The 26,228-nt window shown below is 38.8% G+C and overlaps 2 protein-coding genes across 9 annotated transcripts in view; one reads left to right on the top strand and one right to left on the bottom strand.

Annotated features, from left to right (window-relative positions):
- Positions 1-26,228, bottom strand: part of ZNF182 (zinc finger protein 182) — a 238,910-nt gene that overhangs the window by 36,235 nt on the left and 176,447 nt on the right. The window lies entirely within an intron of this gene.
- ZNF81 (zinc finger protein 81) overlaps positions 1-26,228 on the top strand; it is a 100,621-nt gene that overhangs the window by 1,097 nt on the left and 73,296 nt on the right. For 5 of the 8 annotated variants that reach the window (XM_036111844.2, XM_036111843.2, XM_036111839.2 and 2 more), the window contains exons 2-3: positions 1,176-1,203; positions 5,626-5,869. In XM_036111844.2, the coding sequence (XP_035967737.1) occupies positions 5,783-5,869 (87 nt within the window). In that variant the 5' untranslated portion in view covers positions 1,176-1,203; positions 5,626-5,782. The remainder of the gene's footprint in view (positions 1-1,175; positions 1,204-5,625; positions 5,870-26,228) is intronic. The other 3 variants (XM_036111847.2, XM_036111846.2, XM_036111845.2) reach the window with 1 other exon arrangement.

Raw genomic sequence — 26,228 nt, 5'->3', positions numbered from 1 at the left:
CTGTGTCGTACAAAATTTACACTCTTTGTTGTCCTTGTCTCCTGTTCCTGAGGAGAGAGAAATTCTCCAGTGTGTTGGTGATTGGTCCGTTTCTCCTTCCTGCTGTTCGTGGTGCATTTTGAGTTCAGTGTTGTATCAAGTGTGAGACTTAGGTTGAAGCTCATCTGTTTGAATGTTCAATTACTCAAGCACCATCTGTTGAAGACTGTCCTTCCTTCTTTGACTTGTTTTGCACCTTTGTGAAAAATAAATTGCACATACTTGTGTGGGGCTATTTTTAGGTTCTTTATTCTGTTCCATTGATCTATGTGTCTATTTAGTTTTATCATGAATGGGTGTTGAAATTTGTCAATACTGTATGAATTTATATGATCTTGTGATTTTTCTTCTTTAGCTTGTTAATATGGGAGAATGCACTGATTGATTTCTGAATGTTGAACCAGCCTTACATTCCTGGAATAAATCTCACTTGGTTGTGGTGTATAATTCTTTTTATATGTTGCAGGAATGGATTAGCTACTGCCTTTTTTTTTTTTTTTTTTGAGGATTTTCTGTAACTCGGTTTATGAAAGATATTGGCCTACAGTTTTAGTTTTTTGTAGTGTTTTTGTCTGGTTTTAGTATTAGGGTAGTACTGGCCTCATAGAATGAGGTAAGAAGTATTCTCTTCTTTTGTATTTTCTGGAAGAGATTATGTAGAATTATGCTAATTTTTCTTTTAACTGGTTGAATCCTCCAGTGAAACCATCTGGGCCTGGACATTTCCTTTTGGAAGCTTTTTGATGATGGCTTCAAATTCTGTAGTAGTTATATGATTTCAGATTATCTATTTAATTTTTTTCAGAGTGTATATTTAGTAGTGGGTGAGTTGTGGAAGTTTGTGTTTTATGGAAGTTGTTGAATTTATGTGTATTTAAGTTGTTTGTGGTAATCCCTTACTTTCATTTTAATGGCTGCAGCATCTGTAGTTATATCTTGTGTTTCAGTTCTGGTATTGGTAATTCGTATCTTGTTTCTTTTTATCTTTATCAGTCTTGCCTGAGGATTACCACTTTTATCAATCTTTTCAAAGAACCAGCTTTTGGTTTCAGTGATTGTTCTGTATTGTTTATCTGTTTTCAATTTCTTTTTTTCTGTATTTACATATATATTTTATCTCAACTATTTTTTTTCAGGTGTACAATAGAGTGATTCAACAATTTGGTAAGTGTTTTCAGTTTCACTGATTTATGCTCTTACATCTATTCCTTCCTTCCTTCTGCTTTCTTTGGGTTTACTTTGTTCTTTTTCTAGTTTCTTGAGATGGGAGCTTAAATTATTGATTTAAGACCTTAATTCTTTTCTCATATAAACATTTAGTACTATAAATTTCCCTCTCGACACTGCTTTATCTTCATCCCCCAAATTTTGATCTGTTGTGTTTTTATTTTCATTTGTGACTTTTTAATTTGCCTTGAGACCACCTCTTTAATCCATGGATGATATAGAAATGTATTGTTTAATTTTCAAGTGTTTGGAGACTTTCCTGTTATCTTTCTGTTATTGATTTCTAGTTTGGTGATATTAGAGGACATATATCATATGATTTCAATTTATGGAGGTTTGTTTTATGACCCTGGGTGTGGTATGTCTTGGAGAATGTTGCTTGAAGAGAATGTGTATTTTTTTTAAGATTTTATTTATCTATTTGACAGAGATCGAGGCAGCAAGAGAGGGAACGCAAGCAGGGGGAGTGGGAGAGGGAGAAGCAGGCTTCCCGCTGAGCAGGGAGCCCAATGCAGGGCTTGATCCTAGGACCCTGAGATCATGACCTGAGCTGAAGGCAGATGCTTAACGACTGAGCCACCCAGCTCCCCGAGAATGTGTATTCTGTTAGTATTGGCTGGAATGGGGTGGTATGTTTAGTTAGGCTACCCTCTTCTTGGTCCTGTGATTAAGGGAAGCAGGCATTTCTCAGAGCTTTTTCATCTCTGCCTGTTGACAGTTCTGAGTTATAAACTTCTCCAGTGTTCTGTTTGTGATATATGGGAGGAAAAGGAAACCTAGGGAACTCACCAGTGTGTTGTTCCTCAGCCCCTGAGATCCATGGGCTATTTACCTTTCCTTTCTACGTGTCAGAGTCTTACTATTTGTATTTGTTGTCTCATGTCATTTTTTTCTGGTCTCTTCTACATTTTTTGTTCTCTTCTGTTTTTTCCTGTATTAACTTTGTTAATTTACACCTTGCTAGGGAAGGTACTATTTCACATCAGTATTAAAACATGTTGCTATATACAGGTATGTATTATATCCCACAATAACTACTTTGAAACACTGCCCTGAGAAAGATTTTCCATATATATATATACGTATGTATATGTATGTATATATATACATATATATATATATATATACACACACACATATATATATGTGTATATATATATTTTTTAAACTCTTCTCCTTGGAGCACCTGGGTGGCTCAGTTGGTTGTGCATCTGCCTTGGCTCAGGTCATGGTCTTGGGGTCCTGGGATCGAGCCCCGTGTTGGGCTCCCTGTTCAGTGGGAAGCCTGCTTCTCCCTCTCCCTCTGCAGCTCCCCCTGCTTGTGCTCTCTCTCTCACACACACTCTCTCTCTTAAATAAATAAATAAAATCTTAAAAAAAACCCAACTCTTCTCCTTTATCTGGTTTGCTAGGGGTTATCTATGACATTGGTCATTTCAAAGGACCAGCTCTTTGTTTTCTTTAAACCCCCTATTATATTTATTTGAATTATTTAAGATTTTATTTTTATTAATGATTAGTTTATTTGGGGGGGGGGGCTTTGCCTAGTTTTGTTTTTCCTAATTCTAATGTTTTAGGCTGAATACATAGCTCTTTTTTGTTATATTTATTTTTAATTAAAATCAAACCATTTAAAGCTATAAATTTCACTCTGTATGACTTTAGTGTGTTCCATGACTTCTGGTAATAATTGTGTAGCTTCTGTATTGACTTCCCACTTTGATCTTGGGTTATTTAGGCAAGTCTTCCTTTTCTTTTAAAGATTTTATTTATTTATTTGACAGAGAGGGAGATAGCGAGAGCAGGAACACAAGCAGGGGGAGTGGGAGAGGGAGAAGCAGGCTTCCTGCGGAGCAGGGAGCCCAATGCGGGACTTGATCCCAGGACCCTGGGATCATGACCTGAGCCCAAGGCAGCCGCTTAACGACTGAGCCACCCAGGTGCCCTTGTCTTCCTTTTCTTTTAAAACAGATTTATTTAGATATACAAAATAGATTTAGATATATTCCAGTACCATAAAATTCATCCATTCAGAGCATACAGTTCAGAGGTTATTAGTACATTCACAGAGTTGTACAGTCATCACCACAATCTAATTTTAGGACATTTTCAGTACCTCTGAAAAGAAACCTTATACACCTTAGCAGACATTCCCCTTCCTGCCATCCCACACCCCCAGACTAGGCAACTACTAACCAATTTTCTGTGTCTATGTATTTACCTATTCTGAATATTTCACAGAAATGGAATCATAAAATATGTGGTCTTTTGTGACTGGCTTCTTTCACATAAGATAATGACTTCAAGGGGGGGCGCCTGGGTGGCTCAGTCATTAAGCGTCTGCCTTCAGCTCAGGTCATGATCCCAGGGTCCTGGGATCAAGCCCCGCATCGGGCTCCCTGCTCGGCAGGAAGCCTGCTTCTCCCTCTCCCACTCCCCCTGCTTGTGTTCCCTCTCTCGCTGTGTCTCTCTCTGTCAAATAAATAAATAAAATCTTTAAAAAAAAAAAAAAGATGAGTTCAAGGTTTATTCATGTTGTAGCATGTATCAATACTTCTTTTTGATTGTAAAATAATATTCCATTTTATGGATATACTAAATTTTGTTTCTCCATTTTCAGTTGATGGACATTTAGGTGATTTCCACTTTTTGGCTACTATGAATAATACTGCTGTGAATAGTTGTGTATGTAAGTTTTGGAGTGGACATGTGTTTCCATTTCTCTTGGCAAGGTACCTAGGAGTGGAATTGCTGGATCATATGGTGACTCTGTGGGTAACATTTTGAGGAACTGCCAAACTGTCAGAGTGGCTATACCATTTTCCATTTCTACCAGCAATATATGAGAGCTCCAATTTATTCACATCTCACCAATACCTGTTACTGTCTTTTTTTACCCCTTATTTTAGCCATCCTCATGGATGTGAAGTGGTCTCCTAATGAATGGAATATTTTGGTTTTGCTTTGCATTTCTGTAATGACTAATGATATTGAACGTCTTATGTTACGATCAGACCATGTAGCCTGTCAATTCCCAACATTAAAACATCTGCGAGATTTTCTTTTTTTTTAAGATTTATTTATTAGAGAGAGAGAGTAAGCGAGGGGAGGGTCAGAGGGAGAGAATCTTTCAAGCAACCTCCCTACAGAGCACAGAGCCCTACATGGGGCTCGATCCCAAGACCCATGAGATCATGACCTGAGCCGGAACCAAGAGTCAGTTGCTTAACTTAAGCGACTGAGCCACCCAGGTCCCCTTACCAGATTTTCTTCATGGCCAAGTTATTTAATGGAATTCTGTACAATTTCCATGGGCATAAGGAAAGAAAGCATAGTCTCTCTTTGATATAACATCATGTTTATGTGTTTAAAATTCAGCTTGTTCATGCCTTTTATTTTATTCCTTACTTACTTTCTTGTTTCCTCTTTATCCCATTTCTTACTTCTGTTTTTCTTAATTAAGTTCCTCTTCATTTTATAAAGGATACTTCCCCTTTCCCAACAATAATGACTAAATCTGTAGTGCTTTTATTAGTTGATCAGAATAAAATTGTTTCTAAATATAGACACAGAGACACCCTCTCCTCCCTAGGTCCTGTAAAAGGAGAAACAGTTTTACCTCTGCATATTTTGAGGTAGTTAAGACATTGGAGTCTCAGGCTATTAGCATTTTCCTTATGGCCTATCTCTTCTGTTTTAAGAAACTCTACTTTTTTTTAGTTCCAAATCGCAGTCATGTTTTCAACATCTGTTAAACAGAACCATGTTTATTTTAAGCCTACCACACAAAAGGTACTGAGTATTATAGTGTTGAGAATGTAAATTTTGAAGCCAGGTAGACTGGCTTTGACTTAGTATCACTAGGCCTCTGTTTCTGTGTGCATAAAATGAAATAATAATAATTATGGCAACACATGGGTGAGAGGATCGTTGTGCAAATTAAGTGAGGTACCTACTTCTGCATGTTACCTGATCCCTTGTAATGACAATACTTGCTAATCTGAATTAAATGTTTCCTGGGGCCAGCCTGCTGCCAAGTGCCTTATAAACGTCATCTCATTTAATTTTCACAACCCCTTGAGGTGAATAGTTTTGACTCATTTTGAAAAGAAAAGTGAAGAAGCATTTTTATATTCTCATAGCTAAAAGTTGGCAGAGCGAGAATTTAAGGCTTAAAGAATGTTTGTCCAAATGTCATGGTCTTGCTCATATTCCATTTTGATGAATGACTAGAATAGGTGTTGGCTGGACTTCGTCTATCCCACAATATCCAAGGCCAGGAACTGTACCTTGGTGCCCCCAGGAAGCATTTGTGGGGTCAATGCTAAATGACTGACCATGTGGACACTGTCTTTCCAGGTTTCTTGGAGTCTCTGTTGAACCTGTGGGCCAGACCCCACAGTGGAGGCTGCAGGAACTGTCTTCTGGCCCCAGCAGCTCAGCTCTGATTGAGTCCACGGAGCCCACTTGGCTTCAGGCTCGTGGGAGGAGCATCAGCAAGAGAGCTGGAGGGCTGATGCCCAGCAGGAACATGCCAGCCAACTGGAGCTCTCCTGGGCCATCCCTGGCTCGAGCTGTGGGGAGATGTGACAACCCCCATGAGGTGAGGAGGAAGAGGTACCCAGGGCCAGGAATCTAGAATGAAAGATAGTAACTCATTAATTTGTATGACTTGTTCTTTAAGCAAGCAGCATAATCAGGGAAGTTTTATTGGTCATTCTTTTCCCTTGTGTGAATTTTCTTCTCTTGCCCATTGCTGCTTTATTTATCTTAGCTTATGGATTTCTTTATGGAAGGATAACTAACATACCATGTTATATTGTTTGCAGATGTACAACATATTTTTTTTAGAGGGGGGTTGCGGAGAGGGGCAGAGGGAAAGAGAGAATCTTAAGCAGGCTCCACGCCCGGCGTGGAGCCCAACGCGAGGCTCAATCTTACAACCCTGTGATCATGACCTGAGCTGAAATCAAGAGTCAGACGTTTAACCGCCTGTTTAACCCAGGTGCCCCTCAGATGTGCAACATATTGATTGGAAAGTTTTATACGTTACTAAATACCACAATAAGTGTAATCACCATCTGTCACCATACGATGTTATTACAGTGTTATTGATTCTGTTGCCTAGGCTGTACCTTTCATTCCTATGACTTATTTATTTTACACCTGGAAGTTTGTACTCTTAATCCCCCTTATCTATTTTGCCATTACCCCATCGACCTCTCTTCTGGCAACCATCAGTTTGTTTTCTGTATTTAAGGATCTTTTTTCAGTTTTTTGATTTGTTTTATTTTTTTTTTATTTTTTTATTTTTTTAAAGATTTTATTTATTTATTTGACAGAGAGAGACACAGCAAGAGAGGGAACGCAAGCAGAGGGAGTGGGAGAGGGAGAAGCAGGCTTCCCGCAGAGCAGGGAGCCCGATGCGGGGCTCGATCCCAGGACCCTGGGATCATGACCTGAGCCGAAGGCAGACGCTCAACGACTGAGCCACCCAGGCGCCCCGTAAATGTGTAGATTGCTTTGGGTAGTAAAGACATTTTAATAATGTTTGTTCTTCCAATCCATGAGCATGGAATGCTTTCCCATTTCTTTGTGTCCTCTTCAATTTCCTTCCTAAGTGTTCTATAGTTTTCAGAGTACAGATCCTTTACCTCTTTGGTTAGGTTTATTCCTAGGTATCTTAGGGTTTTTGTGCAATTGTAAATGGGGTCGATTTCTTGATTTCTCTTTCTGCTGCTTCATTATTGGTGTATAGAAATGCAACAGATTTCTGTATGTTGGTTTTGTATCCTGTGACTTTACTGAATTTGTATATCAGTTCTAGCAATTTTATGGTGGAGTCTTTCAGGTTTTCTACATACAGTATCATGTTGTCTGCAAATAGTGAAAGTTTGACTTCTTCCTTGCCGATTTGGATGCCTTTTATTTATTTTTGTTGTCTGACTGCTGAGACTAGAACTTCCAGTACTATGTTAAATAACATTGGTGAGAGTGGGCATCCCCGTCTTGTTTCTGACGTTAGGGGTTAAACTCTCAGTTTTCCCCCATTGAGGATGACGTTAGCTCTGGGTCTTTCATATATGACCTTTATGATGTTGAGGTATGTTCCTTCTACCCTACTTTCTTGAGTGTTTTTATCAAGATAGGGTGCTGTATTTTGTCACATTATTTTTCTGCATCTATTGACAGGATCATATGGTTTTTACCCTTTCTTTTTTTAATGTGGTGTATCATGTTGATTGATTTGCAGTTATTGACCTACCCTTGCAGCCCAGGAATAAATCCCACTTGATTGTGGTGAATGATTCCTTTAAGGTACTGTTGGATTTGATTTGCTAGTATGTTGTTGAGAATTTTTGCATCCATGTTCATCAGGGATATTGGCCTGTAATTCTTTTTAGTGGGGTCTTTGGTTTTGGAATCAAGGTAATACTGGCCTTGTAGAATAAGTTTGGAAGTTTTCCTTCCATTTATATTTTTTGGGATAGTTTTTGAAGAGTAGCTATTAACTCTTCTTTAAATGTCTGGTAGAATTCCCCTGGGAAGCCATCTGGCCCTGGTTTTGTTTATTGGGAGATTTTTTGATTCCTGATTCAATTTGTTTGCTGGTTATTGGTCTGTTCAAATTTTCTCTTTCTTCCTGTTTCAGTTTTGGTTAGGAATCTATCTGTTTCTTCCAGATTGCCCAATTTGTTGGCATATAATTTTTCATAATATTCTCTTATAATTGTTTGTATTTCTGTGGTATTTGTTGTGATCCCTCCTCTCTCATTTGTGATTTTATTTGAGTCCATTCTCTTCTTTTTGACAAGTCTGGCTAGGGGTTTATCAATTTTGTTAATTCTTTGAAAGAACCAGCTCCTAGGTTCATTGATCTATTCTACCTTTTTTTTGTTTCTATATCATTTATTTCTGCTCTAATCTTTATTACTTCCCTTCTTCAGCTGGCTTTAGACTTCATTTGCCATTCTTTTTCTAGCTCCTTTAGGTGTGAGGTTAGGTTCTATATTTGAGATTTTTCTTGCTTCTGGGGGTAGGCCCGTATTGCTCTATACTTCCTTCTTAGGACTGCTTTTGCTGCAGAGGTTTTGGACTAATGTGTTTTCATTTTCATTTGGTTCCATTTATTTTTTAAATTCTTCTTTAATTTCCTGGTTAACTCATTCATTCTTTAGTAGGACGTTCTTTAACCTCCATTTATTTGTCTTCTTTCCACATTTTTTCTTGTGGTTGACTTCAAGTTTCACAGTGTTGTGGTCTGAAAATATGCATGGTACGATCTAAATCTCTTTGTACTGCTTAAGGCCTGATTTGTGACCCAGTATGTGATCTATTCTGGAGAATGTCCCATATGCACTCAAAGAGAATGTATATTTGGCTGCTTTAGGATGAAATGTTTTGAATAGATCTGTTAAGTCCATCTGGTCCAGTGTGTTATTCAAAGCCCTTCTTTCCTTGTTGATCTTCTGCTTAGATGATCTGTCCATTGCTGTAAGTGGGGTGTTAAAGTCCCCTACTGTTATTATATTATTATCAATGAGCTTCTTTATGTTTGTTATTAATTGATTTATATATTTGGGTGCTCCCAGGTTGGGGGCATAAATACTTACAATTGTTAGATCTTCGTGATGGATAGACCCCTTAATTATTATTTAATGCCCTTCTTCATCTCTTGTTACAGTCTTTGTTTTAAAATCTAGCTTGTCTGATATAAGTATGGCTACTCCAGCTTTTTTTGATGTCTATCAGCATGATAAATGGTTCCCCACTCCCTCCCTTTTAATTCGGTGGTGTCTTTGGGTCTAAAATGACTGTCTTTTTTTTTTTTTTTTATCCATTCTGATACCCCATGTCTCTTGATCGGGGCATGTAGCCCATTGACATTCAGAGTGATTATTGATATATATGAATTTGTTGCCATTGTATTATTTGTTAAGTAGTTGTTTCTGGAGCTTTTCTCTTTTCCTTTCTAGTCTTTGTTGCTTTTGGTCTGTCTTTCCCACACAAAGAGTCCCCTTTAATATTTCTTGCAGGGCTGGTTTAGTGGTCTCGAACTCCTTTAGTTTTCGTTTGTCTGGGAAACTCTTTATCTCTCCTTCTGTTCTGAATGACAGCCTCGCTGGATAGAGTATTCTTGGCTGCATATTTTTCCCATTTAGCACATTGACTATATCCTGCCCCTCTCTTCTGGCCTGCCAGGTTTCCGTGGCAAGATCTGCCGCTAACCTTATTTGTCTTCCCTTACAAGTTAGGGACTTCTTTTCCCTTGCTGCTTTTAGGATTTTTTTCCTTATCTCTGTATTTTGCAAATTTTACTACAATGTGTCTTGGTGTTGGCCTGCTTTTGTTGATTTTGATGGAGTTCTCTGTGCCTTCTGGATTTGGATGTCTGTTTCCTTCCCCAGATTAAGGAAGTTTTCACCTATAATTTCTTCAAATAAACCTCTCCCCATTTTCTCTCTCTTCTTCTTCTGGGACTCCTATAATATGAATGTTATCATGCTTCATGGAGTTGCTGAGTTCCCAATTCTACATTCATGATCCAATATTTTTCTTTCCCTATTTTCAGCTTTATTATTTTCCATAATTTTATCTTCTGTATCATTTATTCATTTCCCTGCTTCTTCCATCCTTGTGGTCATTACATCCAATCCATTTCACATCTCAGTTATAGCATTTTTTATTTTGGCCTGACTACTTTTTAGGTCAAGGTTTCTCAAGCCCAGCTAGTTTCCTTATGATTGTTGCTTTGAATCCTGGGTCAGGCATATTACTTTATGTCCATTTCAATTAGATTCCTGGATGTGACCTTGTCTTGTTCTTTCTTTTGGGATGAATCCTCCATCTTGGCATTTCATCTAGGTCTCTGGTTTTTTTTTTTTAAGATTTTATTTATTTAGTTGAGACAGAGAGAGAGAGCACGAGCAGTGGGGAGGGGCAGAGGGAGAGGGAGAAGCAGACTCCCCGCTGAGTGCAGAGCCCGATGCGGGGCTCTATCCCAGGACCCTGAGATCGTGACCTGAGCCGAAAGCAGACGCTTAACTGACTGAGCCACCCAGGCGCCCCTCGATCTCTGTTTTCTTCTGTGTGTTAGGAGAGCCTGTAATGTTTCTTGCTTCCGAGAGTAATGGCTTAATGAAGAAAAGGTCATGCACTGTCTAGGGCCTGGTGCTTCAGGAAGTGTCCCTCGTGTATACTGTTTGCAGTCTGCGGCTGTGATTTCACTGCTCTTCCCCTCCAGTCAGTCCTCTGCAGAGTTTCTCCTTGCCTGCAGTTGGGAGGGGGGGAGTGTTTGGACCTTGGCCAGAGTATGGCGAGTTTTAACTAGGTGTGCTCCAGGGTCTGCTTGTTAAAAGAGACCTGATGCTATTTCCAGTAGAGCTGAAGCTTTGCAGCACTCTGTGGTCAGGAGATGTATATGTGGGGGGGTTGTGCTGGTCTTCTGGGGGAGGGGCCTGCTGCTCTGGGTCTCAGGCACACTTGCCCTAGTAAAGAAGCACCTGCTGAGCAGAGAGGGGCGGGGCTTGGTGTAAGCGGCTCAGGCCTCCACTGTTGGCTGATGCTGATGGGCAGGGGAGAAAAATCGCACCAGTCCTCTCCCTCATCCCCGGAGAGGGGAGTTCATGCCCGTTGCTGTCTGGGAAGCCCTCACAGAAGAGCAAACACTCTCCCCTCATGTGTCCCAGGTGTCCCTCAGATCCCTGCTTTCACCCTGTCAGTGTCCGGGCTACCTGCCTGCCCGGCAGATCAGTGCACCTGTCTTTTATCCCAGGCAAGTCGGCTGAGTTCCAAAACTCCAAAGTGTAGGGACCCAGCATGGTGTGGTCCTTCACCAGTCTGCTGGGGGTGGGTCTTGATACACTGGGGCTGGTGCCAGTTTGTCCCAAAAGGGCATTCGCACCAGTGCACAGGAGCTTGGAGTTTAGCACAAAACGCAACAAAATGCTAGTGTCCAGGTTAGCCGCGCTCAGCAGGTGTCTCTGCCCCTACGCTAAGTGGCAGGGGAGCATGTTGGTGCCTGCTGGCTCTTTTGTCCCCTGAGAGGCAAGGCCACCTCTTCCAGATGCCCTCCAAGAAGGGGAACCGTCTCTCCCAGTGTGTCCCAGGGAATCCTCAGAGCATGCTGTGAGCCCTGAGGCCTCCATCCTCCTTCTCTGCAGGAACACTGTAGCCCCTGCTGGGCTCCACACCAGCCATGGCTCAGACCTCTAAAACTCCAGTCTTTGAGCTCCACTGCTTGTAAAAACGCACAATAATCAGCCCCTCGCATTTTCCCAGTCAGTGGCTCTGGGGAAGTGTTTTCCTTGTGTGATCTCCTGTCCATTCTTTTTTTTTAAGATTTTATTTTTAAGTAATCTCTATACCCAATATGGGGCTCGAACCCATAACCCCAAGATCGAGTCACAGCCCCTACCAATGGACCCAGCCAGGAGCCCCAGGATTTCATTCTTTTTTATGGCTGAGTAATATTCCTGTGTGTGTGTGTGTGTGTGTGTGTGTGTGTGTACCACATCTTCTTTATCCATTCATTTATTGATGGACACTTGGGCTGCTTCCTTAATCTTAACTATTGTAAATAATGTTTCAATAAACATAGGGGTGCACATATCTTTCTGAATAAGTATTTTCATTTTCTTTGGGTACATACCCAGTAGTGGCATCCATGGATCATGGAGAGTAGTTCTATTTTTAATTTTTTGAGTAACCTCCGTACTTTCTACCACAGTGATTGCACCCATTTCCGTTCCCACCAACAGTGCACGAAGGGTCCCTTTTCTCCACAGCCTCACCCACACTTGTTATTTCTTGTCTTTTTGATTCTAGCCATTCTGACTGGTGTGAGGTGGTATCTCATTGTGGTTTTGATGGGCACTTTCCTGATAATTAGTGATGTTGAGCATCTTTTCATGTGCCGATTGGCCATCTGTATGTCTTTTTTTTGGAAAAGTATCTATTCAGGTCCTCTTCCCAATTTTTAATAGGTGATTTTGGGATTTTTTGGTGTTGAATTTTATAAATTCTTTGTATATTTTGGATATTAACCCCTTATTGGACTATTATATATTTGCCATATCCTTTCCTGTTCACTAGTTTGCCTTCTTGTTTTGTTGATGATTTCCTTTGCTGTGCAAGAACTTTTTATTTTGGTATAGTCCCAATAGTGTATTTTGCTTTTGTTTCTTTTGCCTCAGGAGACATATCCATAAATATGTTGCTAAGGGCAGTCAATGTCCAAGAGATTACTACCTGTGTTTTCTTTTAGGAGTTTTGTGGTTTCAGGTCTCACATTTAGATCTTTAATCCATTTTGAGTTTATTTTTATATATGTTGTAAGAAAGTTGCCCATTTTCATTCCTTTGCATGTAGCTATCTAGTTTTCTGAGCACCATTTACTGAAAACAGACGGTTTTCTCCCCATTCTATGTTCTTACCTCCCTTTGTTATAAATCAGTTGACCATATAGGTGTGGGTTTATTTCTGGGCTCTCTATCCTGTTCTGTTGATCTATGTGTCTATTTTTGTGCCAGTACTATTTTGTTTTGATTACTACAGCCTTGTAGTATATATTGAAATCTGGGATTGTGATACCTCTAGCTTTGTTCTTCTTTCTCAAGGATGCTTTGACTATTTGGGGCCTTTTGTGGTTCCATGCAAAGTTTAGGATTATTTGAGTTCCATGAAAAGTACCTGGTATTTTGATAGGGATTGCCTTGAATCTGTAGCTCACTTTGGTTAATATGGACATTTTAACAGTATTAATTCTTCCAGTCCATGAGCTTAGTGTGTCATTCCTTTTGTTTGTGTTATGTTCAGTTTTTTAAATCAATGTTTTATAGTTTTCAAAGTATGGATCTTTTACCTCCTTGGTAAAATTTTTTCCCAGGTACTTTATTCTTTCTGGTGCAATTATAAATGGGATTGTTTTCTCAATTTCTCCTTCTGCTACATCATTATTAGTGTATGGAAATGTAACAGATTTCTGTATATTGATTTTTATATCCTGCGACTTTACTGAATTTATCAGTTCTAGTAGTTTTTTGGTGAAGTCTTTAGGGTTTTCTGTATATGGTATGTCATCTGCAAATAGTGACATTTTACTTCTTTGGATGTCTTTTATTTCTTTTTATTGTCTGATTGCTATGGCTGGGATTTCTAGGATGTTGAATGAAAGTGGTAAGAGTGGGAGTGCCTGGGTGTCTCAGTCAGTTAAGCGTCTGCCTTCAGCTCAGGTCATAATCCCAGGGTCCTGGGTTCGAGCCCCACAGCGGGCTCCCTGCTCAGCAGGATTCTACTTCTCCTTCTCCCTCTGCTCCACCCCACTTGTACTCTCTCTCTCTCCCTCTCTCAAATAAATAAATAAAATCTTTTACAAAAAGTGGTGAGAGCAGATATCCTGTCTTGTTCCCGATCTTAGAGGAAAAGCTTTCAGGTTTTCACCATTAACTATGATGTTAGCTGTGAGTTTTTTATATATGGCCTTTATTATGTTGAAGCATGTTCCCTCTAAACCCACTTTATTGAGAGTTTTTGTTATGAATGGATGTTGTACTTCGTCAAATGCTTTTTCTGCATCTGTTGAAATGATCATATGGTTTTTACCCTTTCTCTTGTTAATGTGGTATATGACACTCACTGGTTTGTGAATATTAAACTACCATTGCATCCCTGGAATAAATTTCACTTGACTGTGGATTAGGGTTAGGGTTAGGACTTTTATTTATTTATTTATATTTTTTAAAAGATTTTTATTTATTTATTTGTCAGAGAGAGAGAGAGCACAAGTGGGGGGAGCAGCAGAGGGAGAGGGAGAAGCAGGGTCCCCACTGAGCAGGGAGCGTGATGTGGGACTCGATCCCAGGACTCTGGGATCGTGACCTGAGCTGAAAGCAGACGCTCAATGACTGAGCCACCCAGGCGTCCCAGAGTTAGGATTTTTTAAAATATATTGTTGGATTCAGTTTGCTAATATTTTGTCGAGGATTTTTGCATCTATGTTCATCAGAGATATTGGCCTGTAGTTCTCTTTTTTTGTAGTGTCCTTGTCTGGTTTTGGTATCAGGGAAGTGGTGGCCTTGTAGAATGAATTTGGAAGTTTTCCTTCCTCTTCTACTTTTTAGAATAGTTTGAAAGGAATAGTTTTATTTTTTTAAAGATATATTTATTTATTTATTTATTTGAGAGAGAGTGTGTGTGTAGGGGCGGGGGGGGGTGGGGGAGAGAGAATCTTAAACAGACTCTGTGCTGAGTGTGGAGCCTGATGAGGGGCTCCATCCCATGACCTTGAGATCACAACCTGAGCCGAAACCAAGAGTTGGAAGCTTAACCGACTGCACCACCCAGGCGCCCCAGTAGTAACTCTTTTTTAAATGTTTGGTAGAATTCACCTGTGAAGCCATCTGGTTCTGGACTTTTGTTTGTTGGGAGTTTTTTGATTACTGCTTCAATTTCCTTGCTGGTTATGGGTCTGTTCAAATTTTCTGTTTCTTCCTGAATCAATTTTGGGAGATTATGTTTCTAGGAATGTATCTATTTCTTCTAGGTTGTCCAATTTGTTGGCATATAATTTTTCATAATACTCTCTTATGATCAGAGGGACACATCCTTGGGTGAGGACATAGAGTCACTGTAGGTCCATGCCTGGCCTTCTTTTATTTTACTTGCTTAAATTTCATTATACTGTTCTCCCTAAAAAATAAAAAATTATAACATAAAAAAGAATATTTCTGTGAGTTCACTTGTTATGTCTCCTTTTTCATTTCTGATTTTATTTATTTGAGTATTCTCTTCTTGATGAGATCAAGGTTTATCAATTTTGTTGATCTTTTCAAAGAAGCAGCTCTTAGTTTCATTGCCCTTTACTATTTTTTTTTTTTTTAGTCTTTATCTCATTTATTTCTGCTCTACTATTTATTATTTCCTTCCTTCTCTAGCTTTGGGCTTTGTCTGTTCTTCTTTTTCTAGCTCCTTTAGGTGTAAGGTTGGGTTATTTATTTGAGATTTTTCTTGCTTCTTGAGATAGGCCTGTATCTCTATACACTTCCCTCTTAGAACTGTTTTTGCTGAGTCCCAAAGATTTGGAACCATTGTGTTTTCATTTTCATCTGTCTATATGTTTTTTTTTATTTCCTCCTTGATTTCTTAATTGACCCATTTGTGGTTCAGGAGCATGTTGTTTTTTTTTTTTTAAGATTTTATTTATTTATTTGAGAGAGTGAGAGAGAGACAGCATGAGAGGGGGGAAGGTCAGAGGGAGAAGCAGACTCCCCACTGAGCTGGGAGCCCGATGCGGGGCTCGATCCCAGGACCCCAGGATCATGACCTGAGCCGAAGGCAGATGCTTAACCGACTGAGCCAACCAGGCACCCCCAGGAGCATGTTGTTTAGCCTCCATGTGTTTGTGTGCTTTCCAGAGTTTTTCTTCTACTTGATTTCTGGTTTCGTAGCTTATGGATTTTTAAAGGTTTTTTTTTTAAATATTAGGGTTCATGACTCATTATGGTTCTTGTATATTTTTGTGAATATTTTTTGCCACTTTGTAATTTGAAATTAGTTTTTAGTTTTATGTACAAGTGGTAAAGGGTGGCAAATAGTTCTCTAAGTCGTTTTTTATTTACTTATTTATTTATTTTTAAAGATTTTATTTATTTATTTGACAGAGAGATAGAGAGCACAAGTAGGCAGAGTGGCAGGCAGAGGGAGAGGGAGAAGCAGGCTCTCCACTGAACAGGGATCCGGACGTGGGGCTCGATCCCAGGACCCCAGGATCATGACCTGAGCCGAAGGCAGCCGTTCAACCGACTGAGCCACCCAGGCGCCCCTAAGTCATCTTTTAAAAATGGCTCTTCCCTGCTTTGTTTTTTGCCAGATTCTGGCTCACTGGAGGCAAGCACTCTTAATCTCTTTAATGGATTCGATTTTTTTTTCTAAGTTTTGGCCATTATCTATTGACTTTCTGTTATGGAAGGCAGAGATTTAACTTTTCCATGCACCCCCACTAACATACATATTTGCCTATAAATATTGTTGTTTTGATCAGATTCCTCATCAGTGTTTATTACTGTGACTGTTTGTAGTTGAGTCATGTAGTATCTAGAAGCTGTGATTACTATTTCTGCACAACTCTTTCTTTTCCCTGGAATTTTTTTTTTTAAGATTTTATTTATTTATTTGACAGAGAGAGCACAAGCAGGGGGAGTGGGAGAGGGAGAAGCAGTCTCCCTGCTCAGCAAGGGAACCCGATATGGATCTTGATCCCAGGACCCTGGGATCATGACCTGAGCCGAAGGCAGATGCTTAACTGACTGAGCCACCCAGGCACCCCTCTTTTCCCTGGAATTAATAATTTTCTGGCTTGGTCATTTCTTCGCTTTACTAGATACATATCAGTGATTCAACTTCAAATTCTTCACAGTTGTCTAAATCTCCTCTCTGCATATTCAAACATATTAGGTAATAATCATAATAACAATAATTATAAACACTCATGTTTACTATGTACCAGCAGTGTTATATGCACACAACAAATACTAAGTCATCTTCATAACAACCTTGAGAAGTAGGTGCCATTGTTATTCCCATTTTATAGAAGAGGAAACTGAGGCATAGAGTAAAGGTATCTGGCCCACGTTCACACAGCTAGTAATAGGTGGAGATGGTCTCAACTCTAGGCATCAACGGCCGGTCTTTGAAGTCTCTCCTGGAGCTGGTTGACTTGCTGAAGACTGGTCAGGTGGCTCTCAGCTTCACACGTAGCTATTACTGTGGTGCCTTCCCTTTGCCATCCCCCAAGAAATCCTTTTCACCTCTGTCTTGTGTCAGATCCCCTTTTTTGGGATCCTCTGTCTTCCTTCCTGTTTCCTGTGTCTTCCTCTTTCTTGATTTACCCCCTCATTTTGTGGGAGCACGTCCTCCAGTATATCCTTGAGAATGAATGCATGACAGGTAGATTTTAATGAAACTTTGTATGTTTGACAATGTCATGCAAGAATGTGTTATTTAATATATATATATATATATAATTGTGTAAATATATTTATAGAAATAAAAGAGTAATATATGCCATGGAAATATATTTACTTGACCCTGATGCTAAATTTATATTTTTGGCTGGGTGTAGAATTCTAGGTGGGAAATCATTTTTGTGCAGAATTTTAAAAGCCTAGTTTCCATTTTAGTCCTTTTCTATTCACACACACACATTTTTCTCTGCCTTCCAAAAAACTCTTATTTGGTTGTTGATATTCCATTTTAAAAAATTCTTTGTTCTACTGATTTCCATTTCTTTCTCTTTTGCTGTTGTTGCTAGTAGTTTTTTTTACAAACCATCTTCCAATTCTTCTTTTGTGTCTCTCATTATTGCTCTTATATAATTTTATTCCAAATAGCTCTTTTTGTTTTCAGAATTTTTTTTTAATTTTATTTTATTCTGTTAATATTAGTCACTATACAATACATCATTAGTTTTTGATGTAGTGATCCACGCTTCATTGTTTTCGTATAACACCCAGTGCTCCATGCAGAATTTTTTAATAGCATACTGTTTTTGTTTTTGTTTTAAGATTTATTTATTTTAGAGAGAGAGAGAGTGAATGTGGGGGAGGGGCAGAGGGAGAGAGAGAGAGAGAGGGAGAGAATCTCCTGCAGACTCCCCGCTTGATTGAGGAGCCTGACACAGGGCTCAATCTCACAACCCTGAGATCATGAACTGAGCCAAAATCAAGAGTCGGAAGCTTAACCAACTGAGCCACCCAGGTGCCCCACATGCTGTTTTTATGTTATGGATGCACTATCTTATCACTGTAAGGATATTAGTAAGTTTTTTAGTCTAATTTTTTGAATAATGAGATAGACACATGGCTCAAAAATTTAAAAAATATACAACTATATAAAATTTAAAAATATAGAAGTATACAGTCTAAGTTATCTTTCTCCTCTCAGCTCAGTTCTCTCTAATACATTTAACCAGGTTAGTTTTCTTTATATGATTAGGGGTTTTTTATGCAAATAAAAGCAGCTGAAAACACATTCTTATTTTATCCTTTTTATTTCACAAAACCTGTTTTGTGAAATAAAATCTACACAGTGAAAAATCTACACAGAGGAAGAAGCAGACTCCCCGCTCAGCAGGGAGCCCGATGCGGGACTCGATCCCGGGACTCCAGGATCATGACCTGAGCCGAAGGCAGTCGCTTAACCAAGTGAGCCACCCAGGTGCCCCTCAATTCTGTTACTTTTGGTGAAATATAATATGAACTACAAACAATGCTGCCGTGAACATTTTTTATCATGTCCCCTCAAATACATGTGTACCCCTGTCTCTTAACTGTATACATAGTGGTGGAGTTAATGGGTCATAGATTAAGCCTATCTTTAAAAGATTTTTCTTGTAAAATACAACATACGTACAGCAAAGCGTACAAGACAGACATGTATAGCTCAGTGATTTTTCACTCTGTAGATCTAGAAAGTATCCAGAGTTAGCATTCCAGAGTCCTCCTACTCCCAAAGATAACTACTATCCTGATAAGTGATAACTACTATCACTTCCATTAAGAAGATCATAAGCCACAGAGTGGGAGAAGAGATAGACAAGACAGGACTTATACCCAGCATATATAAAGAACAACAAAACAATAAGAAAAAGCAGACTACCCAGTAGTCAGAGGCCTTATTTGAACAGACATGTAACAAAAGAAGATATCCAAATAGCTAATAAACACCTGAGATGGTGCTCAATCTCATTAGTCATCAGGGAAATGCACAATTTAAACCACAATGTAATACCACTACACTTTCACCAGAATGGCTAAAATTTAGAAGACTAAGGGGCTCCTGGGTGGCTCAGTCAGTTAAGCGTCTGCCTTTGGCTCAGGCCATGATCTCTGGGTCCCGGGATCAAGCCCTGCATTGGGCTCCTGGCTCAGCCGGGAGTCTGCTTCTCCCTCTCCCTCTGCCTCCCCCCGGGCTCATGCATGTGCTCTCTCTCTCTCTCTCTTTCTCAAATAAAAATCTTAAAAAAAATTAAGACTGACAATGCCAAGTGTTGGGAGGATGTAGAGCCGTATCAGCGGCTCGTATGCTCATGTCAGCACATACAGCTGTTGATATATTAGCTCATATCTGCAGTTCTGTGCTGCTGGTGGGGCCATAAATTGGCACAATCTCTTTGGAAAACATTTTAGCCTTCTTCATCCAGGTACGTGTAGACCACATGAAGAAACAATTCTCCTCGGAAAATACGCAACAGAAATCCTTGGCTGATATACCAGGACACATGTATAAATGCTCACTGTAACACTGTTTGTAACAGCCAGAACCTAGAAATAACTTAAATGTCCATTAATGGTAGACTGGATAAATAAGTTGAGCACAATATTGAGTGAAAGAAGCCAGACACAAAAGAATTTGTATTATTTCAATTTGCAAAAATTTTAAGACAGGCCAAACGAATCCGTATTGTACAGGGGGGTATAGGGAGGTGGTAAACTAGAAAGCAAAACAGGGAAGTGTTTACCCTCAGAGGCAGGACAGTGGTTTTCTTGATTGGTGGTGGTTGGGGGTTGGGCGTTGGGGGAGGAGAAGAGGCCTGAGGAAGGCTTCTGGGCAAGGAGCTGGCAATGTTTTGTTTCCACACCAGGGTGAGAATTAGGTAGGTATTTGCCTTGAATAATTAGTAAGCCAAGTATTTATGTTTCCTATATTTTTACATGAATATTATATCTCATAATGAAAATCTTTTGAAAAGGAAAAACATATGTACCCTCTAATTGTTTTACTAAGTTTTTAATTTTAATTCTAGTATTGTTAACATACAGTGTTATATAAGTTTCAGGTATCCAATATAGGGATTCAACAATTCTGTACATTACTCAGTGCTCATCATGATAAGTGTGCTCTTAATCGCCTTCACCTATTTCACTCATCCCACCACCCATCTCCCCTCTGGTAACCATCAGTTTGTTCTCTACAGTTGAGAGTCTATTTCTTGGTTTGTCTCTCTCCTCTCTCTTTTTTTCCTTTGCTCGTTTGTTTTGTTTCTTAAATTCTGCATATGAGTGAAGTCATACTCATATGGTATTTGTCTTTCTCTGACTGGCTTATTTCACTTACCACTGTACTTTCTAGATCCATCCATGTTGTTGCAAATGGCAAGATTTCATTCTTTTTTATGGTGGAGTAATATTCCATTATATATATATACACACACACACACCACATCTTTATCCCTTCATCTATGGATGGATACTTGGGTTGCTTTCATAATTTGGCTATTGTAAATAATGCTGCAATAAACATAGCGGTGCATGTATCTCTTTGAATTAGCGTTTTTGTATTTTGGGGGTAAATACCCAGCAGTGTGATTACTGGATCATAGGATAGTTCTATTTTTAACTTTTTGAGGAGCCCCCATCCTGTTTTCCACAGTGGCTGCACAGTTTGCATTCCCACCAACAGTGCATGACTGTACCCTCTGATTTTGACCCCAGTCTCCCATATACACTTTGCAAAGGCAGACACACACACACACACACACCCATTTTTACACTTCCAACACTTGCTTTTCTTATTTAATAACAAATCTTGGTGATCATTCAGTGTAATGAGTTACTTTTTCTTTTTTTTTAAAGACTTATTTGAGAGAGAGAGAACATGAGCATGAGCAGGGGGAGGGGCAGAGGGAAAGAATCTCGAGCAGACTCCCTGCTGAGCATGGAGCCTGACGCGGGTCTCGATTTCATGACCCTGAGATCATGACCTGAGCTAAAACCAAGAGTTGGACGCTTAACCAACTGAGCCACCCAGGCACCCCTAGTTCCTTGTTCTTTTTAAAGGCTGAACTGGAATCTTACTCCAATATATGGGTATATCAAAATATTACTACTCCCCTCTTAATAGACATTTAAGGTATTTCCAGTCTTTTGCTATTATAATGCTGCAGTGAAAGTCCTTATACATATTTCACTTAACACAAAAGGGAGTATGTTTGAAGAGAAATTTCTGCAAATGGAATTCTCAGGACAAATGATATATGCATTTTCATTTTTGATAGATACAGCAAAGTGGCCTTCCTTGTGGGTTGTATCAGTTATAGAAGAGTGCCTGTTTTTACCATACCCTGTGGAGCAGTGTCTTGTCATACTCATTTTTTCTTTTTGGCACATCAGATAGGTTAAAATATGGTATCTCGGTACAGATTTAATTTGCATTTCTATGGCCAAGGTTAAATATATTTGACTGTGTTTAAAGAGCCATTTATATTATTTTTCCTGAGCTGATATAAATTTCCTTTGCTCATTTTTCCATTGGGTTGTTGTTATTTATATATTAAGGAAAGTAGCTCTTTTATAGGGGACCCAAATATTTTTCCTCAACTTCTCATTTGTCTTTTAAATGAAAATTTTTAGTGTTTTCTCCATGCGTTTCACATAATTGTGTTTATGAATCTCTTATGTCCTCCAAGTTTTGTGTCAGAACTAGAAGGGCCTTCCCCAGTGCTCAACTATGCTTAATAAAAACTCCCGTGGTTTTTTTTTTTTTTTAGTACTTTCATGTCTTTAGTTTTAACCTTTACTTTCCTCACTATCTAGATTTTTGGTGGTGGTTGTAAAAGCCTTAGCTAGGGATCAATTTTCATTTTCTTTTTTTAAAAAGATTTATTTATTTATTTGAGAGAGAGAGATCATGCACATGTGTGAGTAGGGGAGGGGCAAAGGGAGAGGGAGGGAATCTCAGGCAGACTCCCAACTCAGGGCTCGATCTCACCACCAATGAAATCATGACCTGAGCTGAAATCATGAGTTCGACGCTTAGCCGACTGAGCCACCCATGCGCCCCTCCATTTTCATTTTCTTCAAGATGCCTACTCATCTGTCCCAACACCATTTATTGAATAACCTGTATTTTCCCCACTAACATACAATACTACAGTAGTGTATATATACATTCCAATATATAACTCTGGTTGTATTTATGGACCTTATTCTGTGCCATTGATCTAATAATAGTCATAATCGTAATGAATCACTAAATTCTACTCCTGAAGCCAATATTATACTACATGTTAACTAACTAGAATTTAAATAAAAACTTGAAACAAAAAACAAAAAATAGTAATAATAGTCCTAATCTTTATGATTCTAATTGCTCTATATTCATAACTTATTCTAATAGATTGTAGGACTAAGTCTCTGATTGCCCTTTTTCAGAAATTTACCATTTTCTTGATTGTTTTCATTTCTGTACACAATTTGTAATCAGCTTACCAAATTTTTAAAAACAAATGTCCTTGCTGCTGTCAGCGAGCTTGCATTACATTTATATTTTAAGAATCATTTGTCTCTTTATGACAGTTCAGATTTCCTGCTAAAGAATAAGGTATGTCGCCTGTACTTTTTCAAGTAATCTTTGCATTTCCCATTAGTGTGTTAATATTTTCTTCAAATAGATATATGTTTATATATTTTAAAGATTTTATGTTTTTATTAGAGAGGGAGAATGCAAGCGAGAGGAAGAGAGAGAGCACAAGCAGGGTGAGGGGCAGAGGGAGAGGGAGAAGCAGGCTCCCTGCTGAGCACGGAGCCCGATGCGGGGCTTGATCCCAGGACCCTGGGATCATGACCTGAGCTGAAGGCAGACTTAAATCTTAAGGACTGAGCCACCCAGGTGCCCCATCTTCAAATATATTTTTGACATCAGTTTTTGTTTCTGTTATCTAAAGGAAAAAACGCAATGCAAATATATATGAGTGTATATTACAAATTGGAACTAAAATTACAATTATATACACAAGAGGTAGTTGGAGAGTGAGTGAAAGGAAAAACAGAAAATACTATGGTTCTCTTAGTCTTGTTTAGGAGACGGATATGGATATTGATAGAGCTTATTAAAGAAACATTCATATAATTATGGTCTTAGGCTGGAATAAGTAGGCAGAAGAATAAAATAGAATGGGTAATTTTTGAATGAGCATTAAGTGGGGAAACACCCAAAATTTGATTTGTCAAGGAGATTAAAGGAAATGAAAGGAACTATATAAATAGTAGAAATCAGTCCTAGTTTTACAGTAATGACATATTATGAATGGGTTATAATCATTCCTTAAAAGAGATTCTCAGACTAGATGGGGGAAAAAAAAAAGCAAAAACTGTCCAAGGTCAAGCATTATTTTATCAACTTTTAATTACACTTAAAATGAAAAGACCCAGGAACTGTGAAAATAAAGGGACAGAAAAATGATACACTTGGTAAACAAGAACCAATGGAAATCTGGGGTTGCATTTTTAATATCAGACCAGAGGGAATGGAAAAACATCACAAGGGATGAAGGTAAATGGTTCAAACTATTAAATACTAAGAAATATAAAAATTATCAGCACGCATATAGCTAATGATATATATCCTTAAACTATGTAAAATTAAAGCTAGCAGAAATAGTTAATTCTATCCTTAACCGTTTAAACCTACCCTTGATCATGCAAAGAAAAATAATCTAAAGCTTTGCTATAACGTAGATTATCATATTCTATAACCACAGGGAATTAAATTCAAAATAAAAAATAAAAAGCTAGCAAAAATAAATCATGTCTACAAACATTAAAATATTTTACAAGAATATGTGTTAAATAGAAAACATGTAATTTCACAAAATACTTAGAGGTTGTCTTGACTCGAGCTGCCATAACGAGATATCAGACTCGGTGGCTTAAGCAACAGAAATTTTTTTTTTCCCTCACAGTTCTGGAGGTTGGAAGTCTAAGATCCTGGTGCAGCAGGGTCGGGTTCTGGTGAGGACCCTCCTCCTGGCTTGTAGGTGGCCACCATGTCACTGTCTTCCTATGATCTCTGTGCACGCGGAGGGGGTTTGCAGAGAGCAAGCAGGTTCTCTGGTATTTCTTATAAGGGCGGTTATAGGAAGGCCCCAGTCTAAATCCCATCCTGAGGGCCCCATCCTCATGACCTCACATAATCCTCATTATCTCCCAAAGGCTCCATCTCTGCATACCATCTCATTGGGGTTAGGGCTTCAGCATACGAATTTTAGGAGGACACAAGCCTCCAGTCCATAACAGAGGTGAACTTCAAGTGACACATTTTAAAGTTTATGCACTAAAGCAAAACTTGTGGGTAGAAGGAAAATGATAGATTTGAATGCCTTTACTTACTCCTTCCCTATTCCCACGAACTTTCCTTCCTGTTAAAAAGAAATGAGCTCTCCACTGAACCCCTTCCCCCCCTCCCATCCCTTTAGTTATCCTCTCTTTCCTGTATCACCACTTTTCCCCTTCTGTGCTGGTACCTTCCCAGGGCTTATAACATGCAGTAATATTTTTCATCTCAAAAAAATCTTCCCTTGACTGCTGATACACTTCCAGCCAAGGTGTTTCACTGGATAAGTAATTCCTGCAAGCTTACAAACTAAACCTTCTGCTCTGTATATGTTTAATGCCCTCTCCTGTTGGTTGGTTTTTGGCCAAGGATTTGCTTCCTCCAACTGGAGTGGGGGGTCACTCCCCCTAAACCCGCCCCCCCATGCAGTTCTTCTCTGCAGATCCTGGGAGTCCCCATTAAGCCAACCCCTAGCCCTTAACTCTTCCTTTCTTATGCTCTAAGCCTCTGTTCCTACTACCTAGTCTACATCCTTGCCAGAATCTTGCTTTCCCGAGGGTTTCTTACACTCTCTGCTTAATGTTTTGGTACAGAAGCCTGACAAAGGGAACACCAATTACAGATCATTCTCACTTGTGAATAGTGACAGGGCAATTATAAATGAAATATCATCAAACAGAATCTAGCAGTTCCTTAAAAAAGCTTTCATTCTGAGCACATGGTTCAGTATTAAAAAATCTCTATGTAATTCACCAATATTAACATATCATTGGAGAAAAGCGATTTGATAAAATTCAACATCTGTGTTTGATTTTAAAAAGTATCAAAGTTGAGCACTTCACACTTCAGTTCCTTCCCGAAACTCACAGTAGGGATTGTCACTGATGCAATGGGGATTGATTAATAATATCCAGAATTCTTCATTTTGAATTGAGTCCTTTATCTTTATAAATTGTCTTCCTTAGTCTTGTTTAATACTTTTCCAGAATTCTCCTCTGACTGATATTAAAACAGAGACCTTGCTTCCTTTCTGTGGGCACTTCCTTATACGTTGATGATATCCAGAATTCTTTATTTTGGATTGAGTCTTTTATCTTTATGAAGTGTCTTGCTCTGTCTTATTTAATTTTTTGTTCCAGAATTCTACTCTGATTGATATTAAAATGGAGACCTTGCTTCCTTTCTGCTGGCTCTTCCTGATACACCTTTGCTCATTCTTTTTACCATCGTCTTTGTGCATTTTTCCTATACAACATTTGAAAAGGCATGTTTATATTATGCCTTCTTGTTTTCATGCTGCTTTTTAAAAATATCTTTCACTATGTGCTCTATTTTGCTTTGTTTTGGGTTCCTTCTAGTAATTTGAAAGGGTTGAATTCTTTTTTGGTTCTTTCTGTGGTTACCTTTATAACATTAATGTTATAAAAGATAATTAATATTGTAATTATTGAAACAGTGTCTGTTAACTGTCCACTATGAATAATGACAAGATTTGTATACTGCTATTTAAAGAGTTATTTTATTTGTTGTAAGCTTTCCTTGAACTCTGAGAGCTTGTCTGTTCAATTTGTTTGGGTCAATCTAGGGACACAAATGATATGCGTATTGAATTTCCTCTCTTCCATAGTTTTGTCATTTTTTCTCTATTATATTTTATAGTCTTGATTCATTTCCACTTCACTTTGTTTACTAGTCATAATTCTTTGTTTGTCCCGTACTCTCTGGGCAGGAACTGTTAAAGACTTCATTTCTGTATTGTTTTTTTTTTTCCACTTTTTTATTGAGGTCTGCCAGCATATTACACAAATTTTTAAGACAGCTCAAGCAAATGTCTTTTCAAAGTTGGTTACTTC

The sequence above is a fragment of the Halichoerus grypus genome, chromosome X (genome assembly GCF_964656455.1).
Source record: "Halichoerus grypus chromosome X, mHalGry1.hap1.1, whole genome shotgun sequence".
Lineage (NCBI taxonomy): Eukaryota > Metazoa > Chordata > Mammalia > Carnivora > Phocidae > Halichoerus > Halichoerus grypus.
The sequence above is the reverse complement of the archived record's forward strand: the minus strand, read 5'-3'. Positions and strand labels throughout refer to the sequence as shown.